Below are 21,161 nucleotides of genomic sequence, written 5' to 3'. Positions count from 1 at the left end.
CATACTATGTCCATGACGGCCAACAATATCTCCCATTTTGAAATGCAAACCGGCATTGTATTCAATCGAAAAAACCATGCCGGTACAAAAGTTATTTTTTACCTACCACGAAATATTCTGCGGAATATGCCACCAGCATGGTTCAATTCTAACGTCACCATGCCGGCACCGGCTAAAAAACATACAGGAAGTAGTGTCTTCCAAATCTAAATACTGGCATGGTATATTAATTATCGACCACGCCGGAACAGTGTGCCGGCGTGGAACCATGGATAACAAGCATGTCGGCACATTTGTTTCCGGCGTTGATTTCAAATGAAATTTGTATGCCGGAAAGCGTTTCAAATTTGGTCTTCAGTTTCGGTTCAGTTCGACCATGCCAGAACTTTGGTCGAGCATGCCGGAACTGTGGTCGAGCATGACTACGGTCACCACCACTCTCCCATTTTTCCCTCTTGTAGAGCCTGCCCCAAACGCTTGTTGCGACCAAGTTTTTTCCCTGGAGGAGGCAGAGACTGAGGAGTACCAAGATCGTTCTTCTTTCTTTTCTTAATGCCATCATCCTTAGCTTTTGATTCCTTGGCTTTAGCTCTATATCAAAAGAAACATGAAATAAATATAAGACAACTCACTTTCATATTTAATGTCGGCATAGATATATTGAATAACGGCATAAAATCATCAGTACCAGCATTGATTCACGAAATAGCGACCGTGCCGAGACCAAAAAACGACATAGTAATTCAACAAAAACAGCATGTCAGTACCTGATGTCGGCATTGTCGAATAAATGTCGACAAAGCCGGTAGTCTTAGGTAATTCTTAGGCTAAACCTGGATACCAAAAGAGCATTGCCGGCACAAAAGTAAGAATTCAAAACAATGTCGTACCGGCGTACCGGCATAGTATTCATCTTAAATTTACAGTCGGTACTGTTAACAAATTCCCAGGGTTTTCCTGTATATCAAAAGAGCACTGCCGACATGGTCGAAAAAAATTAAAACAATGTCGTAAAAGATTACCGGCATAGTAATCATCCTATTCTTCAATGCCAGTACTAAACATTGAGTTTCAGGTGATTTAAGTTTTGTAGCCGGCATAGTATTCATACTAAATTCAATGCCAGAACTTGTTACCGGCATGGTATTCATCCGAAATTCAATGCCGCTACTCGGTACTAATTTCAATGCCGGCAATGACTGTAACTCAACTATTTCAGTTAGGGTTCGCAATTCTAACCTAAACCCAATGCCTTAAATCGATTGAAACACTCATAGAACAGTTCATAATCATTTACCTTCTCATAGAAGTCATTTCTTCGAGAATTTGATGGTCTGAATCCTCTTCTTCTTCTTCAAAATCAATCCGATTGATTCTTTCTTCTTGTTTATGTTGAGCAAGCGATTTTGATTTTGATTGCGGATTGGGATTGGGTTTCTTTCGTGGAGGCATGGTTATAGATAGATTCAGGTAATCGACGAAGATATTTTTGAATCGACGATGAAGAACGATGGTGTTAACAATGAAGACGATGAAGTTTTTTTTTCTTCTGAAACCCTAACCTACGAGTGTGCCGGCACAAATGAGAGAAATGGGGATACTGATTTTGGTTTTTGATTTTACGTTTTTTATTTTGTGGGAAGGGTAGTATAGTCTTTTCATAATGTTTTTAATTAATCAAAGGGTATTTTAATATTTTTGTCCCCAGAAAATACCCCTTAACAGACACTATTGGTTTGGGAAAGTAATTTATATCCCCCAATTAGTTTAAGTATCCCCAATCGCGCGTCCATAATCAAACTGACATTACTAGCTATATTCATCCTCATCTTTTAAGATAACTAAGATAAGGTTGTGTACCAAGAATAATAACAATCCTTAGTATATTTTTATTTGTTAGTCAAAATTATGTATTCGGTCCGGTTATCATCTAGGTTCATGTATCTTGTACTCCATCGAAAGCCATTAGTAAACTTAAGCTATTAATATTTATTAGGCTTAAATTAGTTCAAACATAAGTTCACAATAGTTGCGATGTTTTTTATGAACAACTAGAAGCAAGCAACTAAACGGGGTGATCGAACGACATAGACATCATACTGCTATTGTTTTTTATTTTATCTTCATTTTGATTTGTATTTACCTCATAAGACAATATGCATAGTGCATAAGATTACAACACTAAGTTGATGAATCGCATCGAGAAAACCAGAAAGTTCAATATTCTTTAAAAAGATTATTTTTTCTTGCGGTAAACAGAAAATTACAAACAAAGATATTACTATGAGGAAGTAGATGTTAGATATTTTCTTTAAACTTATGCATTTTCAAAAAAAAATAATAATTTGAAAACCTAATTTAGTTTAGGTTTGAATAGTCGTATGTCTTCGCAGTAGTCACCATTATTGATGACTCTTCAAGGTGTTCGTTGGTGATAAACGATCATCTCAAGAAGATGCAAATCCCTTGAAAGTAGTGGTGAGTATTTCTCTTGTAAATGCATCAAAACTTATTACTTTCTTCTCTTCTAATAACATTATCGGAAATCTTTTAAACAATTTGATCTCGTTGGACAAAAGAAGTACAATTCTTGAATTCTATTACCCTCTCAAGACTTCATTGAATCCTAAAAGTATAACTTTTTTAATATAACTTTTTGGGTTGTTGGACTCGCCAATTATTTGGGAAGGCCGAGTATTTCTCTTGTTTAGGTGTGTTTTCATTCTCAATTTTACCCATTTTTCTAGCAAATACCCCTGCCCCAAGTTCGTAATCAAGGACCATCCATGTTGCCTAGCTTGGGAAACAGGCACCCTCCGTGTGCACTATGTGTCGGCTAACTGTTTAAGCAAAAGCGAAAATCCCCATCCTTGAGACCCAAAAAAAAGATACTGATGGCAAAAATAATTGACTGTTGCATAAAAGAGAACAAAAGAGAATTCTCTTTATATTATGCCCATTCCCTTTTAACCAATTTGGCCAACGAAATTGATAACAACCCAAAATTTCCGGAAGCTTTCACATGTTCCGTAATCATTCTTGAAAAGGACCCATAAAGATTATTGATAGTAGTAAGTACCATGGAAAATACATGGAGCTGCAAGCCTGCAATGCAGCACAAGGGAAGGGATACAAAGAGCATATATACACAGCTTAATTACTCGAAAATTGACCCCACGAATCTCATACCATAACACAAATCTGAATTGACGTTTCATAATAAATTTCATCTTTATCATCTTCTTCTTAATTGATTATTCTTTCGTCTAAGACAGGTTTAATTGAGATTGAAAATTAGGGACTCTGTTTGAATTGCGCCATATTTCCAAATTTTGAAGCACTGCTGAAACATTTGATGGAACAAAACTTATGTTTGATACATAATATGTACAGAACCCAAACAAACAAAAAAAACAAATTGTTTACAACTCAAAAGAGATTAGATTTCATGATAACCTCAAAAAAAAAAAAGATGTAAACAAAAACAAACTCAAAGATTAAAAACAGATAATAACACAAAAAGAAAAATTAAAAAACAAAAAAAAAGAGAAATACAAGAAATTTGGTCAGGGCAGATCATTTGTTGATATATATGATCTGTTCTTCTGATGTTACCAGTTATGTCTTGATCTCTTGTTAGATGGAGGACTAATTGAAGGAACTGTAAAACCATGGTCACTCCTTCTACGATTCACCTGCTTTGAGCTCATAATCGGGGTTTCCTTGACAAATTCCTTCAAATTTAACCCATTCTCTCGGCCATCGAAAGGATAAGTTGGATTTACTGGTGTTTCAGGTACCCAAAGTGACAAATCTTCAGAAACAACATAGCCTTGGCTGTTACTTTGATTATCGAAGTAATTTGCATCCAAATATGGGTGAAGATCTGCTTCATCCTGCAATACGACCAAACAGAAGAGAAAAATATTAGCACAAATCATTGCAGATCATGAAAACGTTATATGGGTGGCGATTTAATGAGAATAATTTGAATAAAGATGGTGGTGTTGTTGACAAAATGCAAACCTTACAAAAACCATTTCCATGGGTTGGTGTTGGAGAAGAATCGACAAGAAAATCTTCGACCTGCCAACCAGGTAATGTCTCCATCAAATACTCCGATATACTGCTGGTTGATCCTCCACTTGTTGGACCAGAATGATCACAATATTTTGATGGTAGCACCGTTGATGGTAGTACCGTTGCAAAAGAATTAGTACTAGTATGAACGCTGGGTGCAGTTTTATTTTTGGACGCTGTTATCATGTTTTTGATATTATTGGAGTCTGCGGAAGCAGCGAGATCACGGTCGATATTAGTTGCCGATGTAGAGGTGATAGTAGTACTGGTTGAACCGGAAGGGAAGACTTCTGAGGTAGAAGATAACTTGACGCCGGTGAGAAGGAACCTATTATGTTTTTTTGTTAATTCATTGGCCGTATGAATTGAAATATCACATTCTCGGCAAAGGATTGCTCGATCTTCCCGGCAGAATAAAAAAGCTCGCCGTTCCTGCAACAGCATAACATAAAATCATAAGTACAACTCAAAAAATCCATATTTATAAATCAATTAGAAGAAGAAGAGAAAATAGAAATCCAGATCAACAAATTTTACAGACCTGGCATATGTCGCAACGAGGAATTTCACTGGAAGAAGAAGATGGATGGAGAAGAGAAAAACGGTGGTGTTTACTGGCAAGTTTGTTGGCATGGTGAACACGATGATCACAACCATTACAAAGAGCAGCTTCATCAGCCGAACAAAAAACAGCAGCTTCATCTTTGCTACATACATCACACTGGATCTTCATTTCTCTCTATGGTCTTTATTCTCTACAAAGTACAAATAAATAATTAGGCTTGGATCTTTGTACTTGGAGAAGCTGAAATCTAATAAAGTAGTCCCTCCTTTACTTTTCAACAGACCAGTTTTTATAAATAAATATTTCAAAAAAATATGTCAGTTTTCTAATCGGGAAAATCAACGTTACTTTAATTTTTTGGGACCACTTTTCTTTTAACTTCTTTTGATGACAAGTGTTATGTGGACCATTTCACTTATTTCTTTGGCTGACAGGTATTATGGGGACCATTTCACTTCACTCCTTTTATTGACAAGTATTTAGAGGACCACTTTCAATAATTAGTTCTCTTAATTTCCTTAATTTTCTAAAAAAAAGAAACTGACCTATTAAAAAGTAACTGAGGAAAGTAGATATAAATATGATGCAGAAAAGGTCAGAATTTTTGATAGGGTGGTGGTGGTATATCTATCTCTTGAGTTTAGTGTCAGCACGAGGGATGGTCTTCTTCTACAATCCTTCCTTGTTTGGCTAAAGATTATAAATATGATCCTTATCTGATTGATTGATTTGCAGGCAGTGATAATCGAGAGAGGGGGAGAGAAAGAGGATTCAATTGACTCTCAAAAATAGTAAGGGACACAGCTCACTGGTACATGAACTTTTATATTGTAGGGAAGTGATTATCACTTTCCTTTGAGTGGGGCATCAAAAATAAAGATTTTTAAAGGGTATCTTGTCGTATACTGGTTGGGTAATAATCCAGCAACATCCTCTTCATAAATTAAACAAAAAAGAAAAAAAGATTTGGGAATGGAGAGTTCGAGATTTGGACTAGTATGGTATGGGCAAAGGAAGTGTCAAGTGTGCGCAACTGTCAACCGACCTTGACCTTCTCTTTCTCTCTCTCGAGTCTTTCACTTTCTGGGTAAAAGACATACAGGGAGGGATAATGGCCCAGCTATTCTATACTCTCCGTAGGGCTCAGCTCATAATATGATATATGCTGTAAAAACGCAGCGCGTTTAAAGGATAGATGAGGTTTCTTCACTAGTTTTTTGTCTTTCTGCATGAGATTTTAAATGCGTAACATAAATGAAGAAGCTAAAGACAAGGAAGAGAGGGGGTGGCACACTGAAGAAGTCTCTATTGGAAGGTGGTTCTTTAATGGAGAGTATGTGTGTGTCTCAGACTCATCTCATGGGCTCCCTAAACGCGTTGCTATCGCACTCTTACAATTTGTCTCACTTCATTCACTCATTTTGAAACTTTAATGTTGAGGAGAAAAATAGTGTAGCAATTGGTACCGGCTATGTACTTGAAAAAACAAGAGGAGGGTAAAAACTCAACCCTAAGTTAGAAATATAAAGGGAATCCGATTAAAATCAGGAGGTAATAATAGGAAATCTAGATTAGAAAGAAAAGTCTACGAATTACAAGTTCGACTGAAATGAGATTTGTGGAGATCAACCAAAATCCGATTCTAAATATTTATTTTGAGTCATATTAAAATTGTAACACCCCGTATTTTTAGCATGGCGTATGCTAAAAGATGCGTCATGGCCTGAGATGAAGCTTCATCCAAAGCCTCCGTTGATTAGTAAGAGGTAGATTGGATTAAGGTCAATATCGCGCCCTAAAGCCTTGCATCGCAAACATCGCGCATCATGCGGACGACTGGCCTAGGACCAATATAGCATAATCATTGTGCATCAGGCCATAGAGGGCTGGCCGAGTGAATATTGCAGAATCATTGTGCAATAGACGGAACGAGTGGTGCGCAATTATTGTGCATTACAGAACAATACTCAGCAATTATTGTCGGTTATTCAGAAGTACATGACAACGACCATAAATAGTGAAGCAAGCATGTCAATCGTCTCCCCTTTTCTAAGTTGTAGAAATTGCAAGTTAACATATATATAGGGAGGGTATTTGGTTGAAGGTGCATATGCGGACCATGCACTTGTAAGCTTCATAGCTTAGCCGAAAGGGTATAAATGATGCATAAGCCTCATTTATAGCTCTGTAGCCTTGCCAATGGGGCATATGATGCGAAGGCATCATTATGCCACGCTGCGGAATCAAAAATGCATAATCATTGTGCATTTTGACGGAACAGCATATACGGACTAGGCCGTTACCATTATTGTTTGGCCACAGACTTGCAAACGAGTTTGGCTTTGTAGATGGTGGATTTTCGACAAGGGCTAGAATCGTAAACTCATAATTATACGAAGCTCTGATCCAGCAATCAGACGTGAGTATTGAGACACGGGTCTCTCATCGAATTCTCAACGGAGAGTACTTTCTCTCAGAGTACATGTAGATATGTAGTCTCTTGACTAGACAACGACATATCTCATGAATACTGAACACTTTCAGTGATTATTTCTATATAGTATCACGAGATGGACGGCTCCTAGACAGCTTGCTCTGCTAGTATAGAGCGATAACGTCTTCAGGAAAAACAACGAGTTTACCCTGACTATATAAAGGATATGACTTACCGACAAGTTCATATCGGGATAATTAATGCTCCTAGACAGCTTGCTCTGCTAGTATAGAGCCACAGAGTTAATTATTCCTAATTAAGATTAATTATGCCGTGACATTCACTACTGAATTCCCAGAATAATCTATTATTGTTCCTATTCCATGGTCGAATCCACGACTGGTCCCATGGAATGGCAATAAAAAATTGTTCTGATTCTATGATCGAATCCAAGACTTGATCTCATAGAATAGCAATAACTATATTATCTCATTAATCCGATTTCATGAATAGCAATAACTATATTATCTCATTACTTCGGTTTCATGATCGAATCCATAACTGGTCTCATAAATGGTAATAGATAAATCTTAATTACTCCGATTCTATGGTCGAATCTACGATCCCATGGAATGGTAATGCTCACTTTATTATTCTGAATTCGTAGTCGAATCCTCAGCTGATCCTATGAATTAATAATAAGCATCTTATTACTCATTTTTGTGAATTATTCTCCACTGAATTCCACAATTAGTAATAAATAATCAACAACCGGGCGTCTGAGATACCTCTGAGTAAGCCCCGATTCAAATGGTGAAGGTGTATTCAACGACGATACACTAACAGTCACCGCACGAACGAGTATTTCAAAATACAACGAAACGATGAACCTATGCAAAATAGGGAAGAAAATAATAAATAATTAAAAATATTGACCAGGGTGCTGGGAGCACGGACACACGACCGACCGACCGTGTTGTGGTCAATCCCACGCCAGTTTTATATTTGTAATGCATTTTTATTATTTTCCATGATTTGATGAAAATTCTCTCATTTTATCAAATCTCCTTCGTCTCGAGAAAACTCCTCGGTTTCATGGTATTTTCATAAATTCGTAAAAAAAATATAAAATTAAGGAAAGAAGTGTGGGGCGTGAACGTTGGCCAACCGACCATTCCTTGGTCCCAGCCGGCCCCACACCTCACGGTTCCTTATTATTTTATTATTATTATTATTATTTCTCTAATTTCATGAAAAAACTCCTTGATTTCATGGTATTTTGCACAAATCATCAAATAATAAATAAAATTATGAAAACTTGTGGGACCGGGCCACTAGCCGGCCGGCCATGCCCTAGCCGGTCCCACACGCCCCTTGTTTTATTATTTTATTTTATTTTTCCTTGAATTCATCAAATTCCTTGATTACATGGTATTTCTCTCAAATTAGGAAAAATTCCCTCAAATCATGAAAAATACTTAAAAAATATAAAAAATTATGAAAACTCGTGGGACCGGGCCCCTAGACGGCCGGCCACGCCCCCACGGTCCCACACGCCCGTGTTTTTAATATTTTAATATTTTTTGCTTCCTTGAACTCATGAAAACTCCTTCAATTCATGGAAACTCCCTAAATTCATCAAATTTCTTAAAATTCATGAATTCTTCATAAAATCATCAAAAATATTATAAAATTAAGGAAAATGGCACCACGGGACCGTGGTCACGACCGACCGACCATGCCTTGGCCTCGGCGGTCCCACACCTCCTTATTCCTTATTTTATAATTATTTTCCATCATCTCATGGTGTTTTCCTCAGTTTCGTCGAAACCCTAATTTTGACATATTTCTCGAATGGATGCTCAATTGCACGCCAGAAAATATCAAAATTCTCAGGACTGAGACGCGGACGCCTTAGGCCCCACACGAGCACGCTATCTTGACCGACCAAGATTGGCTCTTTGGCTTACAGAAGCCGGTCCCATCAAGTTTCACAGTTTTGACCTAATTTGCACAATTGCACGTATTAGGTCCAAGACTCTTCCAAACACTTTGGATTTTCATGAAGTGATCATCAGGCGGTCACGTGACTACCAGGGCCGGTTTCATGACCCCATGGTCGGTCCCTCACTCCTTCATAATTAATTAGGTTTTCTCACCTAAGGCTCAGACGAGCATTTTCGAATAAATGATTAAACCAGCATTTAATCATTCTTTCACCAAAAAATCGTCAACTCTTCAAGAGTTCTTTGTATTTTCTCACGTGAGCATATGGACACTACATGGTTGATCCACGGTCCCATGTAGTCGCTCCCTCCTTCATCCCATGGTTAAACTTCTGACGAACCATGAATTGATCATCAATTGATCAAATTAGGGTTTCTGAATCCAAGGATCATCATTCCAGATTCCAACCTTAATAATTTTACGACGACCTCATGGTCATTAATTTTATTAATTATGCTCGGTTCAACGACCAGTATTCTAATTAATATTTTTGGTACGCTGCCAATAATCCATCAGATGAGCAACACATGCTCAGACGATCAAATATTCAACAATTCATCACATGAGCAACACTTTATCAGATGATAAATATTTTCTCAAACCAAGGAATATTGGTTCAACAATCAATATTCAACGATCCATCGAATGAGCAATACTTGCTCATTTTATCGTAAGAACTATACCTCTGTCTCATGACATGTTCAATTCATGAGTTTCAGAACATCATATTCAACTCAGAAACTACATGGACTCATCGTCCCATCAAACCACGAAGTCATCAATTGATTAACATACCACGAGACGTCAATCGTGTCACTTTGGGGGGATATCACTTAGGGTTTTGGTCTGGCGGTCTACAGCACGTGTGTTCAAACACACGATGGAATGTGAGCAAGTCGTGCAATGAGTTGAAGGAATTCACGAGGTAGTGGGTGGAAAATCGACCAAGTCTCCACACGTTGAGCAACTGGTTTCAAACACGATCTCCACTTCCCCACTCCTTGATTCCATCAACTGTCACACTTCATGGGGTCATGGTGTCTAAAATTACAGCAATATAAATAAGTCTCTGAATCATGATTGAGGGATGAGCATCAACAGTATCATCAATCTCACGTCTCATCGACAACACGAGATCATCAACTCATCAATTGAGGAACTACTCTCAATTGAGCAATTTCAATCATTCAGAGCTTATCATATTCAGAATTCACACACCCACAATCTTTGATTACCATTGATTCCACACATTTACCAGCTTCCCTCCTACAGATCAACCCATCCTCTCTTGTGACCGAATTTACTCTGGAACGGTCATTGTCTTGATTTAGGCCGGAGTACTACAGATTGATCTTTCGAATCTAAAGCACCCCCTTTGCAGCGGTGCATCTGTGTGAGGTTTAACATTTCGCTTGGTTCGAGGAGTCTCCTCCGTATGGTCGTCTCCTCAATTCCTTAAAAACCAGCAAATCGTTTTTCCCCATCTACAGGCTTAAGTTGTTGTCCATTTTAGAGTAGGTAAGGGTACGTAGGCAGACGCAATGAGTTGCAGCATTGCCGGTCCAGCACTTTGTCGCTCATATCATCTAATTGTGAGATTATTGCGGCATACTAGCCTCTCATATCATCTGGTTTGGTAGCTCGACACAAGAGATGATTGTGGCTAAACTTGATGAGGAAAGTTGCATGATATTCCTTGGATGCTCACACTTTCTATCAAGCCGTTCTACTTATGCATGTACCAATGGCGCAGTGAGCATGGCCTCGTATGCAAGCTAGCGGAACTTGCGTAAGCCTAAGGAAAGTACGACATGAGCCTGATGATGCACCCTTGGAACGAGCAAGACAAGTGCATGCTTTCAGCACTGCCTAAGCTAAGTAAAGAGGGGTATTAGGCTTGCAATGGCCTATGTGTAAGCCCAAAGCATGTCTTATGCCTGGATAAGACTCGACAGTATGACGGTTGCTCAGCTAGATAGGAAATTCAGTGATAAATTTCCTACATTGAGGCAAGGCACTCGGAAGCCAGAGATGCATGTAAAGTGCATCGGCCATAGCATTCAAGGCTTTAAACCCTTTGCAGAACAAGGGTAAGTTGGAACAGCGTGGAACCTAAGTTAGATGCATCATGCTCCCCGAGCATTCTTGCAAGGAAAGATGAACGTGCATTTTCCTAGCTTTAAATCCGGCGCATCGGGAAAGTTATGGCCTGCGCGTCCTGACGCGCTAGGCGTAATTTTCCGGTCCATCACAAAAATAGTTTTACTAACTAGAGAACTGTTAATGTAACTAGAGAATTTTTTTACCGACGTGAATATGCCACCACATCTTATCACTTATAGGAGCCACTTACACCTCGAACAATAATAAGCTACGAATTATAATAAGTAGGATTGACAGATTTCTAATCTCTTCTGAAAAGGAAAATATTTAACTTGTTGTAACTCAATCGGCCTTGTCTAGACCTTGCTCAGATTATCTTCCTCTTGTTTTGTTTTGTGAAGGTGCTGGTGAACCGAGACTTTTTCGATTTGAGGTATATTAGATAAATTATCCTTTATTTTATCTCTTATGCAAACGTAGTGGCATTCTTTTTCTTTCGTAGGTTGTGCTAGTTTTGTAAGAAGTTACAGGATTTAAAGGAAAAACTTAAAATCTAAGAAAGAGTACCGTCAAGTAGATAGACATCCCAAAGCTTTTGAGGAGACTTGTGTGAAATTTTATGCTAATAATAGACTTGTTGAAGCTCAATGGGACAAAAGACTAAAAGCAAGACAGGAATATCGCAATTTGATCATTCTTGAAGCTGAAAATATAATGACTAAAGCGTCATGCCAGAACATGCAAGGTATGAATAAAAACACAAAATTATTTCATAATATAGCTTCGAATAAGAGGAAAGGAATCATATAGCTAAGATTAATGTTAACGGGCAAATGACAATGGATCAAGGTGAAATTAAAGCATGCGTGGTTAAGTACTTCAAAAACATTTATCAGGATCAAGCATTCATTGTTAAGTACTTCAAAAACATTTATCAAGATCAAATTTACTTTAGACCTCGAATGGATGATTTATCATTCAATTCTGTTTCTTACAATATGCGTGAGTGGCTTGTGACAGAAGATCGATGAAGAGGAAATTTTATATGCTATTAAATATCTTGGAAAAAACAAGGCCCCTGACCCCGATGGATATCCAATTGAATTTTATCAAAAGATTTGGAGTATTATTAGAATTGATGTGCTTAATTTGTCGAAGAAATTACAAGAGAAGGGATTTTTAGACTGGAGACTCAAAAAGACTTGCACTGACAATTGAAGAATCATAGACGTAAAAACCATAAGCTTGACTAAACTTTCTTTGCCTCATGTTATTTCTCGCAGCAGTCAACCATTGTCAAGCAATGGCAGATACTTAATGGGGTTCTTATTTTCAATGAGTTGATTAACTCAAGAATTAAGAATGGTTTACTTTGCAAAATTTATTTTGAAAAAGTTTTTGACCATGTCATTTGGATTTTTCTTAATAAGGCATTGCAGAAACTGAGCAATGGATTAAGACGGAGAAAACGGATACAATACTGTGTTGAACACGTCAAATTTTCGGTTCTCATCAATGGCTCTTCTGAAGGTTATTTTAAGAGCAACAAAGGCATCATACAAGATGATCCTTTGTCACCTTTCTTTTTCATAATTTTTAGCGAGGATTTAACCGCAATGATGAAGGAAGCTTAAGTTGATGGTTTCATAAATGATTTTCAGGTTTCAAATTCTTGTATTAAGGTTAGTCATCCGCAATTTGCAAATGACATCTTAATTTTTGATGGATGGATGTGTTGATCAAGTTAAGTTTCTCTGAATCCTTCTCTTGTGTTTTTAGTCACTTATTGGCCTTAGGATAAATTTTTCCAAAAGCTATATACATGTAGTATGATATGATTCAGCCATGAATGAATTTATTTCTCTGATGTACTACTATAAAACTCTTCCTACCACTTACTTGGAGCTTCATTTGGGTGACAAGTATAAATGTATCCACAAATGAGATAAAAATCATAGATAGATTCTATTTTAAACTGGCATGTTAGAAAAAACCACTTTTTAATAGAGCAGGTAAAGTTGTTTTAATTAACAATATCCTTTTTAGCTTACCAATTTATTTTATGTATTTGTCCCAAATGAGATAAAAATCATAGATAGATTCTATTCAAAACTGACATGTTAGAAAAAACAACTATTTAATAGAGCAAGTAAAGTTGTTCTAATTAATAATGTCCTTTCTAGCTTACCAATTTATTTTATATATTTGTCTGAAATGCCAAAACCTATTGAACTTAAGATGGAGAGATAATGAGAAATTTCTTATCGATTCATTACGGAAAAAAACAATAGAACAATTCATTTACTGAAGTAGAATTTGATTGTAGAAGGAAAATAAATGGAAGTCTAGGTATGAAGCAGTTGAAAGTTATGAATAATGCATTTTTAGCTAAATGGTTATGAAGGTTTGCAAATGAGGCTTAAGCTTTATAGAGATGTATATATAACCAAAGAAATATATAGTGTTGCTGAGGTTGATTGACTTTTAAATCAACCAAAAGGTGCATATGGTTTCTCCATATATAAGGGTACGTGTGATGTAGAAGAAGGACCTTTTCTTACTAAATTTCAACTTCAAGGTCAATAATGGAGACAAAACAAGATTATGGGAAGATAGATGGATTTTAGGTGATGCTTTATGTAAATTTTTTTCCACATTTTTATATTTCTACGAGTTCAGTGTCTGCTATTTGTTTAGGCACTCTTACTGATTTATTTCAAAGCCTTAAATAGCTTAGAAGATTGTCCGCCCAAGCTAATGGTGAATTTGAAAGTATACATGAAAGTTTGACAAGCTTCAACTTAAATCCTGATTGTGAAGATGTTTTTCAATGGGCCTTAACGTCAATGAAATCTTTCTCAGTTAGGTCTTCCTACAACAAGATAATTTCTCCCAATGAATATTAAGGTCAGGATATCTTTCATTTACTAGTGTATTACTCATTTCAGACTTCCAATAAGGGACTCACTAATCAAATCCTTTTTTTTTTTTTGAAATAATGATGAAACTGCTCCTTATTTATTTATTTATTTATTTATGCAATGTGACTTTGTAATCAAAATCTGGCAACGTTTCATGCACAAGTTCCATCTTTGCTTCACTATGCCATCCATACTTCTCTTTTGATCTGCAAATGAATTTTGATACTAACAAAAGAAGATAGATGCTGCAATCCTTTGGTGCACATGGAAAGAAAGAAATGATATGATCTTCACCAATAAAGCTCAAACTTCTGATCATGTTATTCATATGATTAAGTACAACTTATTTCAATGGCACTAGTATCAATGAGTTTGTAGAAGTCACTTAATTAAGTCTTGTTTTAGATATGCCAGTATATATTTCAACCCTCCTTAATCTGTTTTTGTTTTTTGGTTTTAATAGTTTTCCTAATTATAAGTCTTGTTTTCTTTTCTCATTTTCGTAACCTTTTTTCCTCGGTGGTATAAGTCTTTTGTACCATTTTTCCGAATAATTTTTTTCCTTCTTATTGATCAAAAGATAATATACCACCACTGTCTCACATATATAATTAATATTCAAATTCATCACCGACTCAAACCATTGAGTCGACTACAGAAAAAAAAAAATCTTTACATTTTATTTTATTTTGACACAATCAACTGGGTTTAAGCGAATCCAGAACCTTACAAACTAATAAAAGAAAACAACAAACCAAAGGGAAAAAAAACAACTCCCTATAATAAACCTTGTCATACTCAACAAATTTCTTCAGCTTCCTATCAAAACTGATAAGGTCCACTTTAAAAAAAATATCTCACTAGATACCAGCAAGATGATCAGGTGCCTTATTTGTTTCCTTATACACATGAGAATATCTAATAACAACAAAAAATTTCCTCAAGTGAACTATCCTTCTCTATATGTGCCTTACATTCCAGACATGAACAACATTCTCATTAGAAAGAAGAACAAACACAATCATAGAGTCAGTAATTATGTGAATCTTCTTTCATCTCTTAAAACCTAGTTCAACTTCCTATAGTTCATGGGCCACAACAGTGGTCGACACCCCCCCCCCCCCCCCCCCCCCCCCCCCCCCCCCCCCCCCCACAAGCAGCAATAACTGGAGCACCAGGACAATCTTTAATGATAGCTCTATTACCTCCAGAATCATTGTTCTTGATCCACCAATATTTATCATAACTTCATACTTATCGGGGAAAAGCCGAGTACAAGGCACCACCTTATTTGTTTTGCAAACACAATCAATACCCCAAGTATCCAACAATCTTCTAGTCTATGGCTTATCCAAATCATAAAGTTCAGAAGATGCACACTTTATCCTGACATCATTATCAATAAGATAACTAGCTCCATCAACCCTGAAATTCTAAAAAGAGAAGACTCACATGTTCCTTTCTTTCCATATACAATATGCAAAGCTATTGAGATATAATTTTCTGACAGTAGGTACAACATCATCCCCTTTAGATTCATCTTGGTACCATTTCAATTCAACATCCCAAATTATCATAAGGTTCTCTAACACAATTCACTTTAATCAATAAGCCTTTCCAAATAAAATTAGAAAAATGGCAAGTTATAAACAAATGATCTTCATCCTCAGAACCATGCTCACATGATAAGAAATTAATATTCTCAATCAGACCCCATCTTTGCAATTTAGTTCTAATCTTCAACCTCCTCAAACAAGCTAGCTAACATATAAAAGAATATCTTGGGATGCAGTTTTTAAATCAAATAATCTGATGACACTGCCTTTCCACAAAATTTCCGCTAAGAGCTTTATAAGTCTGTTTGATAGAAAACTCATCAGTGATACTAGACTTCCATGTATATGCTCAGAGCCTCATCCCTAATATCGAACTACATATCCTGAAACATAGTAGAGCTTGTTCAAGACTCACTATGAGTGAAACTTGGAAAGTTTCACAGATCGTCCTCCATAAACTCATCCAGAGTCATCTGATTATCAGGAAAAATGCTGCTAAGACGTTCCCCATGAATCCAATCAGGGACTCTCCCATTGGGATGCCAAAACCCATAAAGAAAACTGGTTTTTTTCCCATTACCAACAAAAAATCCTATAAACTGATGAGTGAACCTCATACAATCCATAAGTCTTCTCCAATTCCAAGAACAATCTTGAGCGGTAACAACAGACCATATATTTTTATCTTATATATGATTTGAATGAACCCAAGTAGTCCATATATACGGTATCTCTGTCAGAATTAATATCTCAAATGTGCCTCAATTTAGCAGCAACATTTGTAACTTCTAGATTCTTTACTCCAAGTCCACCAACCTTCACAGAGGTACAAATTTGAATCCAACTAATAGGGTTATGTTTCCTTCCTAAGTCAGAACCTGGTCAAAGAAATCTTTTGAAGATAATACTCAGCTCCTTAATCGCCCTCTTAGGAAGAAAAAAACATGAGAACCAAAAGTAAATCATCCCACTAAGAACATGTTTAATTAGCAACAATCTCCCTGTAAAAACCAAATGCTTTTCCTTCCAAGACTTCACCTTTTAAGTAACTTATCAATGAGAGGTAAACAATTATTATAAGAAAGTCTAGTGGAAATCAGAGGAACCCCTTCACAGGTAAACTCCTTGAGAGCAATTCAAACAGTCAACAATAGTCGTCATAATAGTCTCATCTGCATCAGAAGAAAGAATGGAAGTTTTCTTACAATTAATGACAGGACCAGAAAATTTACTAAATTTCCCCAACACCTTGACCTGGATCTGAGCAGCCTTCACATTGCCGAAAACTGACATGTCATCTGCAAAACACATATGTACGAGCTAAATAATCTTATACTTGGGATGCAATCCATATGATCTAGAAGAGACTTGTTGCTTTGCTAAAGCACTAGACACTTCCGTAACCGTAACAAACAGATACGACGACATAGGATATTCTTGTCTTATGCCCCTTTTAGTCCTAAAGGAACCAAAAGAAGATCCTTTCACCAGCACTGAAAATCCAGAAGAAAAAGAGTTGAAGTATACACAAATATATACCACCACTATCTCCCTCACACAAGTATTAGAACCATGACCGATTCAAACTAGTGGGTCGACTACAATCTTTCTTTTTTCTAACAAATTTCAATTTGCTCTCTATAACGAAGTGTTCTCTTTTTATTTTTTTTGGTATGGGGAAGCTCCTTTTCTGTATTGTGATGGGAATCTAACCCCACAAAATTGGGGTATGCAAAACCTAAATGCGAATCCAATACACATGGTGTGAGGATGACACAGTCAGAATACTGATCAACATACGTAACATGTAAAATAATCAGGGCTGGTAAGTTGGGAGGCATGCGACCTGGTAAGTGGTAAGAATAAACTGCCATTAGCACAGTTAGGATCACGGGTCCTACTACACTCACTTTTCCACCTCCTCCATCAAATAAATGAAGTTTTATATGTACAAATGGTCTTGTCCTATTAATCTCCGTTCTCCAACATGATCCCCACATATATACTGTTCCTTTTGTACAACCGTCGCATTTTGTATCCATCCCCACTGTACATGACAATTAAAAGAAACTTTCGTTGGAAAATGCTGTAAGATAATGAATATAATATCAGAGACTCCTATTATTGTTTGTTCGTTTTGATACTCCAAACAAAGTTGTGCTTTTAAGCTTTCACGAATACAGCTTTCCTTAAACGTCCAGGCTCTTTATTAATTCACAAAACTAGTTAAAAAGATCAAAATCAATAATTTTTAGGTGAAAAAGACATGTAAAATTTGATTTTAAATGGATGAATTTGTAAAAATAACCAGGATGTAAACAGTTTCACCCTGCCCATTTTCAAATACATTTTCTTATTTTTAATTTACATCAGGATGCATCCAGTTTCATCCTCACTATTTTTTAAGTTTAGACCAGGATGAATCCAATTTCATTCTTGTCATCTTTTTGGTGTCCATTTCACCCATAATAATTTTTACTAGTCCATTTGAATCATGTTTTAAGAATATTTGGACAATTAACCCAATTTCGTTATTAATTTATAATCGAGTTATAAAATATCAACAAAGATCAAGTGAACTTGTTATAAGGAAGGCTGTAACAATTCAGCAGAAGTCTTAGGTGCGGATCTTACTATTTAAGGGTTTACTTTTTCGTTTTCCTTCGGCATTTGTTCAGTCTGATAATATATCTGGGGGTTTTCATTCTCAATGTCGACCAGCCCAACTTGCACTAAAGAGATAGTGTTCAGCCAACCACACTACTACATTTGTATACAATATTTTTCATTTCATCAACTAACTGATCAGCAAAATGACCCACTAACCAAATGGCTGATGTGAAGAAAGTGCTAGACGTTAGGTACTGATTGGTGTGTATTTCTAAGAAAATTAAATGGTCCAGAGATTTTTCATTGAAAGAAAGTAATAATGGTCCAAAGAAGGTTTTAGAATCCATAATTTCGTGGTCCCAGTGAACAAAGTGAACTAGAATTTAGCAAAATTGTCGAAGATCTACTGAACATTATACTTTCATCAAGTGGATCAACAATCATCAACCTAGAAAAGCTGTATTAACAGCTATGCTACTTAAAATGACAATTTAGCTCTTGTCTTTACAAAACCAGGTAGGGGGACCGTTCAACGTATCTGGACGTCAGAAGCAGATATCAGAAGGAAAAATGTTCACGTAGTTTTTTTATTTTTATGAATAATATCACCAAACTGGCTTATTATTTTTGTTATTTGTTAGTGTACATTAATAAGTCTTTTTCTTTTACTTAGTACAACACGAGCGGAGACGATTAAAAGGAGACTTCAAGAGCGATTTTGCTTTCTCAGAGCAAGTCCGCTAGGGTTGAAAAATGGGCATTTTTTTTTTCATTTCCAACCCATGGTGAACAGTGTCAAGGTCAAACTGGATTGGAAAATGCTCAGCACATTCGGTCGATCGACTCAACTTGAGACGAACGGCTCTACCTTACGCACTCGGGCAAGCTCAGGCTCAGACTCGGTTCAGGTTGGGAGGATGATCATTTCTCGATGAGATGATCGGCTGACCCTTAGCCGATAACTACTAGTTCATCCAATTGCTATAATCTTATCATTTATAAATTTAATTGTTTTCACTTCCAAAATTATACCTTTTCCACCCTTAACACCAGGGCCGGTCCTGATGGGAAAGTAGGACAAGACCCATTTTGGGGCATCAAGCATTTGGGGGCAACACATTCATGTAATGTGACACTAATATACACATATTATGTAGTGGTACTCTGAAACATCGTATAAACTGTTTGTTTCCATCGATTTTCTTGTAGCTATCGTTAAGTGTGTGGCCCAATATAGAAATATAACGTCTGACCATTATCAACTTCATACCTTAATTATCATTTCCATATTTATAAAAAACAGAAAACCTTGTTTTTGGTCTCCGTCAGTTTATCCCTCTCTACGTTCTTCTGTCTTTTAAAGTGGGAAAAAAATACTCTCAAGTTCGCTTAATGTAGGTTGATAATAATTCTTTATTCAATTCAATTGTTATGGAGGAACATTCAACAAAATTACAACAGGGCAACATTTGTCGCATTCACTTTGAGGAAAAAAATTCTGGACCGACCCTGTTTACACGCATAATTTTCGATTATAAATCAACTGTATATTAATTCCGTGAAGTATATTGTAGGTGAAGATTTATCTCTTTGTAAAAACTTTTAGTATGTTATCCGGCTAAGAGTATGGAACGACAACATAATGGTTTAGTGAATGTGAGTTAAAAGAGGATTTATGAAAACTTCTATGCTGACAGTGATAACCCGAATAACCATAGTGTAACTGGGTTGTTCTGTCGATCTGAAGTTATAAGAAAACAAGTTGTAAATTTTAGATCGGGTTGTTAGTTGATATCCACAACGGGATAAAAATAATGTTGAAGTTGTATTGCGAGCTCGAGAAGAATGGTTAAGATGGAAAGGAGAAAACTTTGAGTACATAGCTTATTGCGCAATCCTTAAGGAGCTTCTGGTAACACTTAAAAAGTACACATACAGGGAAACTTCGTTAAATTAATCAGCGATAAATTAATAATTTCGTTAAGATAATATTTTTTGCCAGTCCCAATTTGGGCCAGTGTGATAAATTAATAACCCCGCCAAATTTATAAGATAATAAAAATTTTAAGTTTTCAATAGGACCCAACTAATATATAAATTAATAATCAGTATGATAATATTACATTATGGTGTTTATTAAAATATGCATCTATGGTTATTTTATTTTATTTTCACATTTATAGCACATTGGACTTCATCTTTAATGTTTTGTACTCCCTTGAGAAGTTGCGAAATGATTTTATCGTGTTTTCTTTTTCTAATTTTAATTTTAACATTAAAGTATATACATTTACGGAAAATGGGTCATTTGTCCAAATATTTTTAAATCACGGTTCAAATGGACGAGTAAAAAATAGTTTGGGTGAAATGGCCAAAAAAAAAGCAAGGATGAAACTGGATTCATCCTAGCTTAAATTTAAAAAATAGCAAGGATGAAACTTGATACATCCTGTGTAAATTAAAAATAAGAAAAAATGTTTGAAAATGGGCACGATGAAACTGGTTACATCCTGCCTATTTTTACATTTTTGTCCATTTAAACAGTATCAAAATCTAACTGTCCATTTTCACCCAGGAATTGTTGATTTTGGTCTTTTTAACCAATTTTGTGATACATTTATACACATAATATGCCATAAAATAATTAGAAAATAATTTGAATTGAAAATAAAATCTCTAGATATTTGAAGCTACACACTTATTTTAAAAATTTTAAATTAAATTTGGTATGTTTCGATATAATAATAACTTATTAATTTATCGATAAATTAATACTTCGCTAAATTGATAAAATTTAGCAGCCCCAAGACTATTAATTTATCGAAGTTTTACTGTACTACTCGAGCAAGTCGTTATTTAATTTTAATTAAATTTAATTAACAGCT

General features: G+C 36.0%; 1 protein-coding gene across 1 annotated transcript; it reads right to left on the bottom strand.

Moving 5' to 3' along the window:
• Positions 1-3,356: 3,356 nt before the first annotated feature.
• On the bottom strand, positions 3,357-4,895 carry LOC113289319 (B-box zinc finger protein 21-like). The gene is made up of 3 exons (XM_026538555.1): positions 4,622-4,895; positions 4,027-4,512; positions 3,357-3,896 (listed from the first exon to the last, which is right to left on the bottom strand). Exons 1-3 carry the CDS (start codon positions 4,811-4,813, stop codon positions 3,612-3,614), a joined length of 963 nt encoding a protein of 320 aa, XP_026394340.1. The 5' UTR covers positions 4,814-4,895; the 3' UTR covers positions 3,357-3,611.
• Positions 4,896-21,161: the final 16,266 nt, after the last annotated feature.

The sequence above is a fragment of the Papaver somniferum genome, chromosome 1, assembly GCF_003573695.1.
Source record: "Papaver somniferum cultivar HN1 chromosome 1, ASM357369v1, whole genome shotgun sequence".
In the NCBI taxonomy this organism is placed as follows: Eukaryota; Viridiplantae; Streptophyta; class Magnoliopsida; order Ranunculales; family Papaveraceae; genus Papaver; species Papaver somniferum.
This window is presented reverse-complemented; position numbering and strand designations above follow the sequence as displayed.